At 48.7% G+C, this 14389-nt stretch overlaps 1 protein-coding gene and 1 pseudogene across 1 annotated transcript in view; both read left to right on the plus strand.

Annotated features, from left to right (window-relative positions):
• POLR2A (RNA polymerase II subunit A) overlaps positions 1-14174 on the plus strand; it is an 88794-nt gene extending 74620 nt beyond the window's left edge. The window contains exons 17-29 of the mRNA XM_063953951.1: positions 6770-6941; positions 7024-7129; positions 7250-7455; positions 7760-7984; positions 8073-8319; positions 8427-8527; positions 9133-9237; positions 10578-10760; positions 10834-11037; positions 11115-11301; positions 11682-11795; positions 12156-12305; positions 12623-14174. Coding sequence (XP_063810021.1) covers positions 6770-6941; positions 7024-7129; positions 7250-7455; positions 7760-7984; positions 8073-8319; positions 8427-8527; positions 9133-9237; positions 10578-10760; positions 10834-11037; positions 11115-11301; positions 11682-11795; positions 12156-12305; positions 12623-13779 — 3157 coding nt within the window. The 3' untranslated portion in view covers positions 13780-14174. The remainder of the gene's footprint in view (positions 1-6769; positions 6942-7023; positions 7130-7249; positions 7456-7759; positions 7985-8072; positions 8320-8426; positions 8528-9132; positions 9238-10577; positions 10761-10833; positions 11038-11114; positions 11302-11681; positions 11796-12155; positions 12306-12622) is intronic.
• On the plus strand, positions 1441-1556 carry LOC135030677 (U6 spliceosomal RNA; annotated as a pseudogene).
• Positions 14175-14389: the final 215 nt, after the last annotated feature.

Here is a 14389-nt window from a genome sequence, read left to right on the forward strand (position 1 = left end):
AGGGTGAGGGGCTGTACTGATGGGGAATGGAGGTGATGATGGGGACATGTAGGGTGAGGGGCTGTACTGATGGGGAATGGAGGTGATGATGACGGACATGTAGGGTGAGGGGCTGCAGTGATTGGGAATGGAGGTGGTGAGGGGCTGTACTGATGGGGAATGGAGGTGATGATGGGGGACATGTAGGGTGAGGGGCTGTACTGATGGGGCATGGAGGTAATGATGGGGGACATGTAGGGTGAGGGGCTGTACTGATGGGGAATGGAGGTAATGATGGGGGACGTAGGGTGAGGGGCTGTACTGATGGGGAATGGAGGTGATGATGGGGACATGTAGGGTGAGGGGCTGTACTGATGGGGAATGGAGGTGATGATGGCGGACATGTAGGGTGAGGGGCTGCAGTGATTGGGAATGGAGGTGGTGAGGGGCTGTACTGATGGGGAATGGAGGTGATGATGGGGGACATGTAGGGTGAGGAGCTGTACTGATGGGGAATGGAGGTAATGATGGGGGACGTAGGGTGAGGGGCTGTGCTGATGGGAAATGGGAATAAATGAGGAGGGCATGGGAAATTATATTTATTTAAGTTTGCATGTAATGTCCTTCAGTGCCCTACATATGGCCTCCTACTTTGTCCTGCCATCTTGTCTGCCACTTATTGGCGGGTTCAGCAGAATTCTATCCACAACGTGTCCTTTGTAACTGTATTGTAAGGGAATCTGGAGCATGCTTCATGGGATGTCCTGTGAGCCCAGGCTACGTGACCTGTGGCTATCTCCATCAGTCCCTGTACAGTAGTGTTCCCGGTGGTGGCATGTACATCTTATTTCTCCTTCATCCACTAGGGGCCACTGGAGCGTAGTTACAATGGAGATATAGTAGGCAGTAATTGGGAGCTGGCACTTTAAAATTCTCAACCTGTGGCTAGCTCCTCCCCTACTATCTCCCCTCCAAGCCAGTCTTAGTATGTGCCCGATGTGAGCTGGTTCACTTGGGTTTAGCTGAAGAAATTTTTCTTTTTTCTTTATTATTTTATTTTTCTTTCTTACAGACTGGCAGCTCTGCCACTGCCAGTCTGCACCGTGGGAGCTGCCGGCGGGGTCCCATCGCAGCTGCGTGCGGCTAGGGATGGGCCCCGGCTGAGGGAGACACTGAGCTCTCCTGAGTCGGCGGACACCGCTGCGTGCGGCGCGTGTCGCGGCCACTCCATCCAGCAGAAGATTCCGGCAGCATGGCAGCGGTGAGTATCAAAAATGGCCGGACACCGCTGCGTGCGGCTCGTGTCGGGGCCACTCCATCAGAAGATGAGTACAAAAGGGACCGGACACCGCTGCGTGCGGCGTGTGTCGGAGCCTCGGGGTCGAGTTGGAGTACGCCTAAAGTGTGGTGAGTACAAACATCCCCCCTTGTCACTGATGTATGTTTTATCATGTGTTTGAAGTGCTTGCTTCGGCAGCACTAAATTGGAACGATATAGAGAAGTTTAGCAAAGCCCCTGCGCAGCATGAGCCCTGTGCAAGGATGACATGCAAATTCTTGAAGCGTTCCATATAATCCTGACCAGAATTAAACAGTTTCAGTTTTCAACATAGGTATGGTCCCCTATACTCCAGTCATAGAAGGCTGGAGTGCATCAAAGGCGCTTAATAATTTGAACTTGGCGCCATTATATGGGGGGCGGAGCTTCAGCCCGCTCTGTAAGCGGGCTCAGCGCTCTTCACTACCCGGCTGCAGAAGGCAGCCGGGGGATACACAGTGAGAATAGAAGCTGTATGCCAGAGTCTAAGGAGCATACTTAGCACATTATTATTTGCAAAAGTGAGTCATTATTGCTCACACAGCTAGGCTCCAGACTCTGGCACACAAGGTCACATGGGACTCGGTGCATGAAACGCTCCCCGGCCACAGCTTACAAGCGGCCGGGGAGATACAGGGCGCTTCCCGCTTATGGTAGAGCAGGTTTAAATTTGGCGCCGAAGCGGAGGGGGCGGAGCTAACTCTCGCTCTGTTCGGCGGGCTAAGCGCACTCCGTCCCCCGGCCGCTACAGGACACGCCGCTGCACTGTCACACCGCTCCCCGGCCGCTGCAAGCTCCCTTCCCTCTCCGGGCTGTTCAGGGAGGATAAAGGTAGGATGTGGGGGTGAAGGCTATTCCCGCTTTGCTCAGCGGGCTCCCGGCGGCGGATCGCAGCGTTCACTGCCTCTAGACACAAATCCTGTCTCAGGGGGGGTTTTTAAATTTTCTGTGCAGGGAGTTGCTGACATTCCTCCCTGCAGGAGAGTCCTCTGACAGGCATTTCATACAGGAGCCTGCTCTATTACAGGAGCTGGGGCTCATCTCATAATGATTCAAAAATGTGCACAATTTATTTACCATACATATACTACAGTATTTATCTACCCTAATGGGTTCACATACAGGGTTGGATTCACTGTGGGTGTGTATATATATATATATATATATAGATGTGTATGTATGAATATATATATATATAGATGTGTGGAGGTATGTATATAGATATATGCATACAATGCCGTATATAGGGCAGTGCGGATGGTGTGGTGGTTGGCGTTGCTGCCTTGCGGCATGGAGGGCGTGGGTCTGGTTCCTACCAGTGCCCTACTTTTGTGTAGTTTGTACAGAGGTGTCCACATACATCTTTAAGATAAAACAAACCACTTCCGCAATGTTTTCTAATAACAAAATACCTCCTTGCCACATAACAATTTCCCCCATCTTTTCTCACAGTCTGGTCACCATTTTGAAAAGCCAGCGGAACCTCCGAGAAACATCTGGTGCACCTAAATTTAGCGGTACACTACATACAGTGTGGTCTTCCCTTTATTATTCCTTGGCTAGTTACTAATGCTATTTGTAATTTGGGGAATGCGTGTAAGGCATCAGACAAATAGCGCTGCGGCTCAGTACGCTAGTAGCGGGTATCTGTACAGGGGGACCAGGGTTTGAAAATAAAGAAACTTTAAGGGGAGCCCCTATAGCCTAGGGCTAAGACTCCTGTCCCACAGCGCAGCGCTACTGGTTCAGGTCTCCGCTGCTCCAGAAAGTTTATTTGATGTCGGTCACTATATATTATAGTGCAGACTTTACATATGGCTGTGTTTCTTTAACCCACCTTTTCTCCTCTCACCTGGGATAGTTAAAGAATTCCCTCTTAGGTGTGAAGTATGCGGTGGAGCCATCTGCAGAGCCCTCCACGCGCCTGCAGGACACTCCTGTTGAACAGCTCAGATTATACAGGTAATGTCACTATTAACCAGAGATCTTGTACGTCATTTCACCTCTCCAGGTTTCTAAAGGAACCTTGCTAACCTTCCAGGTTACAATACTAATGATGTCTGTTTTCTGTGGAGTCTGAACCAGTGTCTCAGAATATCCAGGTGCATTATACAGCAGTTCGTCTGGTACTGCAGGTAAAGGAGGCGGACACGTCAAGTCCATCAGGGTTCGACGCCAATGACGAAATGACAGCGACTGGCCCAGTCTCGGATGAGCTGGGCAGGCTCCGGTAGGCGGCCGTCAGACACCCGAACACACAAAATCAGGTATCAAACAATGTTTGTTTTCCCTACCCTCTTCCCACAGTCGTCAGGAGATGGTATCAGAACCTTTCTAGGATATACCCCTCGATGTACCGCCGGTCCAACAAGCTGCCGTTTTCCTGAGCAACCTTGTTCAGGGACCCATCGAAGACATATACGGCAGCATGTTTCTACCTTGTCCGGAACAGGTAGGTTGTGGAACAATTGTCCTCTAGGTTACAGGATGTTTCACATCAGGATCAATTGATACTTTGGTACAGGTCCGAATCACGATTCTGCTCTATGATCTTTGAAGGTCACCACGTCTGCAGACTCGGACCCTGCATTTTCGCTTGGGCTGTCTTAAACCGTCGACCTCTGGGGCTGCGACTGTGACAGGTGAACATGTAATCCTACGGGGCAGATGGTTCAGGGGAAGGAACTTTCTGCAGGATTTCTTGAACCATTGGAGGTAAGTCCACTTTGCTTTCTCCTAATACTGCCCCAGCTCCAAGACAGACCGTTACCGGTCTTTCCTTTAGATTTTTCCGTGACCCTTCGGAAACTTTCGACTCCACACGGGCGATATTTCAGTCGCCAGGGGATCTCAAAAAAAAAAAAAAAGAGCTGAAGCAGAGGTTCAGCATCATCCTTATAAACCCACTACAGGTCAGACTTTCCTACCACCTGGAGGGTCCCAGGGTAGGCGCAGGTCGGTGGTCCTATGGGAAGAACTGAGAAGGCTGGGGCAAACTAGATTTCGGAACAACCATCTCAGGAGTCCCTCGGCAGGGGGCGGCCGATTTACGATGACAAGAGTCATACTGCAGGCGGCGCTCCATATGCTTCTAACCGCAAAGAGTGTTGATCCCTGTTTTTCACATATCATTTGAATCGGGACAGTTCTCAGGCCTTTGTTTTCTTCTCACGTTCCGAAGCCAGTTGGCTCGGCCAGACCTATTCTGGCCTTACAATCCTTTCAGTCTGTGATTGCTTTTTTTTTTTTGAACAAGAAAGGGAGTTTTTACGTGTCCCTTGTCTTCAGAGATGCCTGTTTACTGATTTCAGTTGGACGGGCTTTTCTCAGATTCACATTACAGGATTCTCATTTTCACTGTCAGTCCTTTCCTCTCGGTATCTCTTCCGCTCCCACAGAGTTCAGGAAGATCACAGAATAACTCTTTCAAGGGCAGAAGGTGACGTTGGTTCCCTAAATGGACAATCTACTGCTGCTTTCCCACTCTGTACATTAGGTGGCTTCTGAATATCCGGAGGATCCAGGAGCTTATGGTTCAACACAGATCCAATTTATGCTCCTCATAGACGTTTCTCAACTTGGTCCGTCAGAGGATTTTTCCTTCCTCGGCACCAGGTACTCTATTCCTTCAGTCAAGTTGCGACGCAAGGAGTGGTCGCCTCCATTCCTCTCTGAGCGGGGGACAACATTCCTCTCTGAACGGGGGACAACATCCCTCTCTGAGCGGGGGACAACAATCTTCTTTCCGGGTCAAGCCACCAGGTCAGACTCCCGGGGGAGAAAACATTCCCCGGAGTTTTGTCAGCTGGTCCGCTGTGGGCGGAGATTTCGGATCGACCTCAGGGCGTTCTGACTGACTTTTTAACCCTTTACTACTCTCGGGCGTGAGCTCGGGCAGTAGCCGAGGAGGCCCTCAGGGCTCCGGGGAGTTTTCTGGTTATTCTATCCGGCCTCCCTTTTTAATTTCTACCTCCGGTTCGGTAACACAGGAGGGGATTATGCGTGCTAGTCCTCTCGGTGGCTCTGGTTGGGCCACAGATGTCTTGAAGATACAGATACACCTGTTGTCAGTAGAGGAGCCTATGCTACTACCTCGACTGGACTGTCCACTTCAACAACTTTTCCTTGTTCAATCTTACACTGGTTCCGTGTAACCGTGTGACTGTTCACGAGACCTCAGAAGGGAGTAGTTCCCTAGGTTGGTTAGGCCTACCGGGCCCCGATTTCAGAAGTCTGTTACCTCTTCTCGCTTTTGCCACTTTTGGAAAACTGTATCGGACATAATAAGCATAAAAGGGGTTTTCCCCTTCTTTCAGTTACCATTCAGCCGTCATCTTTGGTTTCTCTGGGAGGTTTTGCTCCGCTGCGCTTCATACCACACTGACCTGAATTTTAGGTCTCTGTTTTTTTCGGTTTTCTTCCAAAAGAGATTAGCCTAGCGGCCGTAGGTTCGGCCTCTTTTTCAGGGAGTGCTCTATGGCATCTCCCCCGGCTGAGTTTCGGTCTCAGCGGTCGTTTCTTCCTGAGGGGATGTCCATTTTTCCGACAAATCTGACACTAGTGTTTTTTGGTCCTCTTTGAATGTTGTCATGGCTCGCCGACTCTCCCTACAGAGGTCTTCGGCTATTCGACAAAGTGTTTTCTTCTTGGTGCTGTACAATGCTCCCGTGCTAAATAGCCGGGGTCCCAACATACGCTGGGCCGTTGGATACATCTAACCATCAGACAGTCTTCTTGGAGGTTGCTAGGGAGCCTCCGTATTCCATTTCAGCGCACTTAACGCGCGTGGTAAGACCTTTGTGGGCGGCTGCCCGTGGGGTCTCCATAAATAGTTTGTCGGGCGGCTACTTGGTCGGACTGACATTCCTATTGTCAAATTCTACAAGTTTGACACTTTTGCGGCCTCTGCATCACAATTTGGCCGAGCAGTTTTTACAGGACTCGCAGCGCTCTCCCGCCCGTTTTTGGGAGCTCTGGGACGTCCCCATTGTAACTACGCTCCAGTGGCCCCTAGTGGATGAAGGAGAAAACAGGATTTTGGTACTTACCGATAAATCCCTTTCTCCGATTCCACAGGGGCCACTGGACGCCCGCCCAGCGCTGTTCCTCCTTGTTTTTTGCTTAACGGTTTGCAGATCACCATATGACTGCTTGTTGAGTTCAGGCTAGCCTGGTTTTTTGTCAGGTTCTGTTCCAGGTTTAGTTTGGGTTATCCTGGTTTACAGGGCGTCATTAACCTCCTCTACCTTAAGGTTTGTTTATTCCATCTCTCATCGGGCACAGTTTTACGTAGACTGGCTTGGAGGGGAGATAGTAGGGGAGGAGCTAGCCACAGGTTGAGAATTTTAAAGTGCCAGCTCCCAATTACTGCCTACTATATCTCCATTGTAACTACGCTCCAGTGGCCCCTGTGGAATCGGAGAAAGGGATTTATCGGTAAGTACCAAAATCCTGTTTTCTTTTTCTTTTCAGGTTTAAGTTTGATTACACTAATGAACGTGCTTTGAGAAGGACCCTGCAGGAGGAGGTTGTGAAGGAGATCCTCAGCAATGCTAACATCCAGAATGACCTAGAGAAGGAATTTGAGAAGATGAGGGATGACCGAGAAGTTCTGAGGGTGATTTTCCCCACTGGTGACAGCAAGGTAATGATGAATGGGAATTGCAGAAGGCACCTTGTGGCTGTATTACTGCATGTGGTGGTGATGTTATTTTATTGTCTCATAGGTCGTCCTTCCATGTAATCTCCTCAGAATGATTTGGAATGCACAGAAGATCTTCCACATTAACACCCGGATGCCCTCCGATCTGCACCCTATTAAAGTAGTTGATGGTGAGGATAACCTGAATGGCTGTACAATCTGCTGTGGTTGCAGCTGAACCATATGATAATGGTATCAGGCCAGCACAAACCTTTTAAAGGACTTAACGTGTTTGTTCTTTTTCTCCGAAGGTGTCAAGGAGCTCAGTAAGAAGCTGGTGATTGTAAATGGGGACGATCCTTTGAGCCGACAAGCGCAAGAAAATGCCACCCTCCTGTTTAACATCCATCTTCGCTCCACTTTGTGCAGCCGGCGGATGGTGGAGGAGTTCAGGCTGAGTTCTGAGGCCTTTGACTGGCTGCTAGGAGAGATTGAGTCCAAGTTCAACCAGGCTATTGTAAGAAACCTATAGATAATGTGTCAGATCTGTCTTCCATTATCACAAGATCGGATATATGTGCCTTTACTGTTCTATATAGGTACATTGGGGTATGGTCCAGAGCTGGTACCAATTCTAAGTATGTTGTTGGGGTGAACAATATCATTTTCCTTCAGTGAGTTTCCAATAAGTGTGACCTGTGAAGTGTTAATATCAGGGTTGTCCATGTTCCGTAGCGCTGCTGGACAGAGGAAATGGGTAGAATGATAAGTGAAAGTCTCTCCTGATGTTCTCATTTGGCTGACTTCTCTGTATCCCTCAGGCTCATCCAGGGGAGATGGTGGGAGCACTGGCTGCTCAGTCTTTGGGAGAGCCAGCCACTCAGATGACCCTGAACACCTTCCATTATGCCGGTGTCTCGGCCAAAAACGTCACTCTGGGAGTCCCACGTCTGAAAGAGCTGATCAATATTTCCAAGAAGCCAAAGACTCCTTCTCTGACTGTCTTCTTGTTGGGCCAGTCTGCTCGGGATGCAGAAAGAGCAAAGGTCTGAAATAGCCATTTTAAAAGCATGTTGAGGCTCAGATGCAGATTTGGAGCATGTGTGTTAGCTGTGACTTTGTGTTTCCACGCAGGATATTCTGTGTCGCCTGGAGCACACAACACTGCGTAAGGTGACCGCCAATACTGCTATTTATTACGATCCAAATCCACAAAATACAGTGGTGGCAGAAGACCAAGAATGGGTAAATGTCTACTATGAAATGCCAGACTTTGATGTGACTAGAATATCGCCGTGGCTGCTTCGTGTAGAGCTGGACCGAAAACACATGACCGATCGGAAACTGACCATGGAGCAGATTGCAGAGAAAATCAATGCTGGTCAGTGTCCACCATCAGATTGTAGAACATTATCATCTTTCTTTGCCTATACCGCCTTTATTCCTACCCATAAGTCTTCATTTCTGCGCTTACATTTTTTTGTGTAGGTTTTGGAGATGATCTGAACTGTATTTTTAATGATGACAATGCCGAAAAGTTGGTTCTGAGAATTCGGATTATGAACAGTGAGGAGAACAAGATGCAGGAGGTGAGGGTGGAAAAATGGGAGGAACGCAGTCCTTCTCTACTTCTGGCACTCTACCTCCTCTGCTGACCCCACAATCTTGCCGCCTCCTCCTGCGCTGACCTCACACTCTTCACACATCACTTGTCCTCCGTAGCTGACCTCACTCTCTTCACACATCACTTGTCCTCCGTAGCTGACCTCACACTCTTCACACATCACTTGTCCTCCGTAGCTGACCTCACTCTCTTCACACATCACTTGTCCTCCGTAGCTGACCTCACTCTCTTCACACATCACTTGTCCTCCGTAGCTGACCTCACTCTCTTCACACATCACCTGTCCTCCGTAGCTGACCTCTCACACATCACTTGTCCTCCGTAGCTGACCTCACTCTCTTCACACATCACTTGTCCTCCGTAGCTGACCTCACTCTCTTCACACATCACTTGTCCTCCGTAGCTGACCTCACTCTCTTCACACATCACTTGTCCTCCGTAGCTGACCCCGCTCTCTTGCACTCTTTGACCTCCGTAGCTGACCTCTGTCTCTCGCACTCTTTGACCTTTTGTAGCTGACCTCTCTCCTCATTGGCTGATGCCATTGCATTATGTTTATGTAACTTACAGGAAGAAGAAGTTGTTGATAAAATGGACGATGACGTCTTCCTGCGTTGCATTGAATCGAACATGCTGACGGACATGACGCTGCAGGGTATTGAGCAGATCAGCAAGGTTGGTGACTATACAGTAATGTGGAAGAACATACCCCATAGCATTATGCTATGACCCGGTAGCTCACAAGGGCACATGCAGCATCATGAGAGGTTACAAGTCTTATTAGCTGGGTACAAATATTTCCAAAGACGACTCTGGCAAAATTTCCAGATAATTGAGGAATATTCTTTGAACTTTGCCCATGATATATTCCATTCCCGTGTACAGCGCTTGTGATATACGAAACAAGCATTACGAAGCCAGCCCAAACACCATGGGGACTTAGTGTCTGTATGGGGAGAACAGTAGTCCCAGCGTATACTGCCAGCCCTAACACCATGGGGACTTAGTGTCTGTATGGGGAGAGCAGTAGTCCCAGCGTATACTGCCAGCCCAAACACCATGGGGACTTAGTGTCTGTATGGGGAGAGCAGTAGTCCCAGCGTATACTGCCAGCCCAAACACCATGGGGACTTAGTGTCTGTATGGGGAGAGCAGTAGTCCCAGCGTATACTGCCAGCCCAAACACCATGGTGACTTAGTGTCTGTATGGGGAGAACAGTAGTCCCAGCGTATACTGCCAGCCCTAACACCATGGTGACTTAGTGTCTGTATGGGGAGAACAGTAGTCCCAGCGTATACTGCCAGCCCTAACACCATGGTGACTTAGTGTCTGTATGGGGAGAACAGTAGTCCCAGCGTATACTGCCAGCCCTAACACCATGGGGACTTAGTGTCTGTATGGGGAGAGCAGTAGTCCCAGCGTATACTGCCAGCCCAAACACCATGGGGACTTAGTGTCTGTATGGGGAGAGCAGTAGTCCCAGCGTATACTGCCAGCCCAAACACCATGGGGACTTAGTGTCTGTATGGGGAGAGCAGTAGTCCCAGCGTATACTGCCAGCCCAAACACCATGGTGACTTAGTGTCTGTATGGGGAGAACAGTAGTCCCAGCGTATACTGCCAGCCCTAACACCATGGTGACTTAGTGTCTGTATGGGGAGAACAGTAGTCCCAGCGTATACTGCCAGCCCTAACACCATGGTGACTTAGTGTCTGTATGGGGAGAACAGTAGTCCCAGCGTATACTGCCAGCCCAAACACCATGGGGACTTAGTGTCTGTATGGGGAGGACAGTAGTCCCAGCGTATACTGCCAGCCCAAACACCATGGTGACTTAGTGTCTGTATGGGGAGAACAGTAGTCCCAGCGTATACTGCCAGCCCAAACACCATGGGGACTTAGTGTCTGTATGGGGAGAGCAGTAGTCCCAGCGTATACTGCCAGCCCAAACACCATGGGGACTTAGTATATATGTGGGGAGGACAGTTGTTTTAATGGGCTTATTCTTTGGTAGGTCTATATGCACTTGCCTCAGACAGACAACAAAAAGAAGATCATTATTACAGAAGATGGAGAGTTTAAAGCTCTACAGGAGTGGATCCTAGAGACGGATGGAGTCAGTCTGATGCGGGTCCTGAGTGAAAAAGATGTTGATCCTGTGAGGACCACATCGAATGACATTGTGGAGATATTCACAGTAAGTCTGGATTCTCACTTCCTCATTTCATGTTCCCGTCTTGGATTGACACTGACCCCTACCCTTCCTCCAGGTCCTGGGAATAGAGGCGGTCAGGAAAGCTCTGGAAAGGGAATTATATCATGTCATCTCATTTGATGGTTCCTATGTAAACTATCGTCACTTGGCACTTCTTTGTGACACGATGACCTGTAGAGGACATTTAATGGCCATCACACGTCATGGTGTTAACAGGCAGGACACCGGCCCACTTATGAAGTGTTCCTTTGAAGAGACGGTTAGTACACATTCATATTTTGTTTCCCAGTCTTGTTGAGTTTGAGGTGATTGACCGTTCGGTTTTGTTCACCACAGGTCGATGTCCTTATGGAAGCTGCTGCGCACGGTGAAACTGATCCCATGAAGGGAGTGTCCGAGAATATTATGTTAGGACAGTTGGCTCCGGCTGGAACTGGCTGCTTTGACCTTTTATTGGATGCAGAGAAATGTAAATTTGGAATGGAGATTCCTACAAACATCCCAGGACTTGGAGGTGCAGGACGTAAGTTGTAGCAGCAATTCTACAATCTAGAAGGTGGGGTGGCTGCAAAATTTGTGGTGTCTCGAAAGTAGAGCCAGCATTTTGGTGAGGCAGTAAAACGTGGATGTGTATCCAGGGGTGTAGAGGCAATAAGATGTGGCGGGGTGGCGTCCAAGGCTTGTAGCTGCGACAAGACATGGTGGGGTGTAAAGTCAGCAAGACTTGGGGTGTGTCTATATGAATTGTAGGTCTGGAAATATGTGGTAGGACCATTTCTATGAGATGTAGAGTAGCCCTGCCAACGGTGTAAGAGCTTGGGACTATTTGGACTCAACGCTGAGTCTCACATCAGTGCTTTAAGACGGATGTGCCTTTTTTAATATCTATCTTTTTATTTTCAGCAACTGGTATGTTTTTTGGAACGGCTCCAAGCCCAATGGGTGGCATGTCACCGGCTATGACCCCATGGAACCAGGGTGCTACACCAGCATATGGCGCATGGTCCCCAAGTCTAGGTATGTTTAACTTGGCATAATGTATAGTATATTTCACAGAACAACTTCCAGGACAGAGGCATCTTCTCCATATGAACCATATGTAACTATCAAGGGTGGTCAGGTCCACATGTCTGAGGGACCACTACACCAAGAACCACACATCTTGCTTTGTAGTTTTGATAAATAAAGAAGCTCTGATAATATACAGTCCTTGGTCATGTGTATTATAAGTTTAGTATACTGTATAATATAATATCTGTCCATCTGAAGATGGAGCCTCCAGAACGCCAGGTTGTACTTAACCCTAATATAAAGTGACCATAAATCCCAGAGACTTGCTGGAAGAGGTGACTTTCCATTTTTCTGATTGTTTTCTAGGAAGCGGTATGACCCCTGGGGCTGCCGGCTTCTCTCCCAGCGCAGCCTCCGATGCCAGTGGCTTCAGTCCAGGATATTCCCCAGCATGGTCTCCTACTCCTGGCTCACCTGGATCCCCGGGACCATCAAGTCCCTACATTCCTTCCCCAGGTAAGTGCCTTGTATACAGAAAGGTGGAAGACGCAGAATATAGCATACTGCCCAGTGTATGGGGGATGGTAGATTGTGGTTATTAGGACACAGAATTCTTTGTGTGATGGAAACTGAACAAATGTGGACTTTTTCTCACTAAAATGTTTTGGTTCTGAATGAAAATATCTTTGCGATAGTAACTATGGCTCTGAGGTTCCAGTCCTGTACCTTTTATTGTACATCAGTAAGATAGTGCTTAATGTCTGTATTTTTAGCTTCCAGAAGCACGTGAAGTAGGGTTTACATGGTCTTATGTGTCTTTTTTTTCTCTGCAGGTGGTGCCATGTCCCCAAGTTATTCCCCCACCTCTCCTGCTTATGAGCCGAGAAGTCCTGGAGGATACACTCCCCAAAGTCCTAGCTACTCCCCCACTTCTCCTTCATACAGTCCAACATCCCCCTCATATTCTCCTGCAAGTCCCAACTATAGCCCAACATCTCCCAGCTACTCTCCCACTTCTCCAAGCTATTCTCCTACAAGTCCTAGTTATTCTCCAACCTCGCCCAGTTACAGCCCAACAAGTCCAAGTTACAGTCCTACGTCTCCCAGTTACTCTCCAACGTCTCCCAGTTACTCTCCAACGTCTCCCAGTTACTCTCCAACATCCCCCAGTTATTCGCCCACCTCCCCCAGTTATTCGCCCACCTCCCCCAGTTACTCGCCCACGAGTCCTAGTTACTCACCCACTTCTCCTAGTTATTCGCCCACGAGTCCCAGTTACTCGCCCACCTCTCCAAGTTATTCTCCTACTTCTCCTTCATACAGTCCTACATCTCCCTCCTACTCCCCAACCTCTCCTAACTACTCACCAACTTCTCCCAATTATACACCAACTTCTCCAAGTTACAGCCCCACTTCTCCCAGTTACAGCCCTACATCTCCGAATTACAGCCCCACAAGCCCAAGTTATTCTCCTACATCCCCAAGTTACTCCCCTTCCAGCCCACGTTACACGCCGCAGTCTCCAAGCTATACTCCAAGTTCACCCAGCTACAGCCCAAGTTCACCCAGCTACAGCCCAACAAGCCCAAAATACACACCCACCAGCCCTTCTTACAGCCCAAGCTCCCCAGAGTACACACCGACTTCTCCCAAGTATTCTCCGACTTCTCCCAAGTATTCTCCGACTTCTCCCAAATACACGCCAACCTCCCCCACCTATTCTCCAACAACTCCAAAGTATTCTCCTACATCTCCTACTTATTCTCCAACGTCCCCTGTCTATACTCCTACTTCCCCCAAATACTCTCCTACTTCCCCTACTTATTCACCAACCTCTCCGAAGTATTCACCAACTTCACCCACCTACTCACCGACAAGTCCAAAAGGCTCCACGTATTCTCCTACGTCACCTGGATACAGTCCCACGTCGCCCACATACAGTCTCACAAGTCCAGCTATCAGTCCGGATGATAGCGATGAAGAGAACTGAGAATTGTCACCCTGGGCAGTGACGCAGCTTCGCATCAGAGAAAATTGGTCTCGGTGACTTCTTACTGCCTCTACAGCTACTGGCTTAGCTTTGAGTTTTTGTAGCATAAGAATTGTGCGTCTGATCTAACTACGGCCAAATTGTATCGAGCTTGTGCCTATTTCGGTGTAATCAGAAATAACGTTTGTAGACGTTCCACCTTCAGACCATCATCTCTGCCTGAACATTATTTATAGATGATCCAGATGAGAAGTGTTTGATTTTGTATTATTTCCTTATTGCTTCTTTTATTCTGCCGCGGTTGTGCTGAGTTTTTTTCTGCAGAGCTTTTGTTTCAAATGTTAGTAAATGTCTAAAGTAAATCTGTATTTCTAAATAAATAACTTGTTAATAAATTCGGTGTGTTTTCTGTAACAAGCCGTAATTAACGTTGGTCGGCCTTTGGCTATTTCACTAACTTGAACACTTGGTCTGTGACCGGACGCCTGAGACCTCACTTGCTACGCCATGCGATCACATAATGGGTTTGGGTCGCACGTGACCTGGCCAATAGGGGACTCCCTTTTACGGTCAGTTACTGACTCCACCCTCTGCGCAGTGGGCGGATATG

Source organism: Pseudophryne corroboree, unplaced genomic scaffold (genome assembly GCF_028390025.1).
Source record: "Pseudophryne corroboree isolate aPseCor3 unplaced genomic scaffold, aPseCor3.hap2 scaffold_504, whole genome shotgun sequence".
NCBI lineage: Eukaryota > Metazoa > Chordata > Amphibia > Anura > Myobatrachidae > Pseudophryne > Pseudophryne corroboree.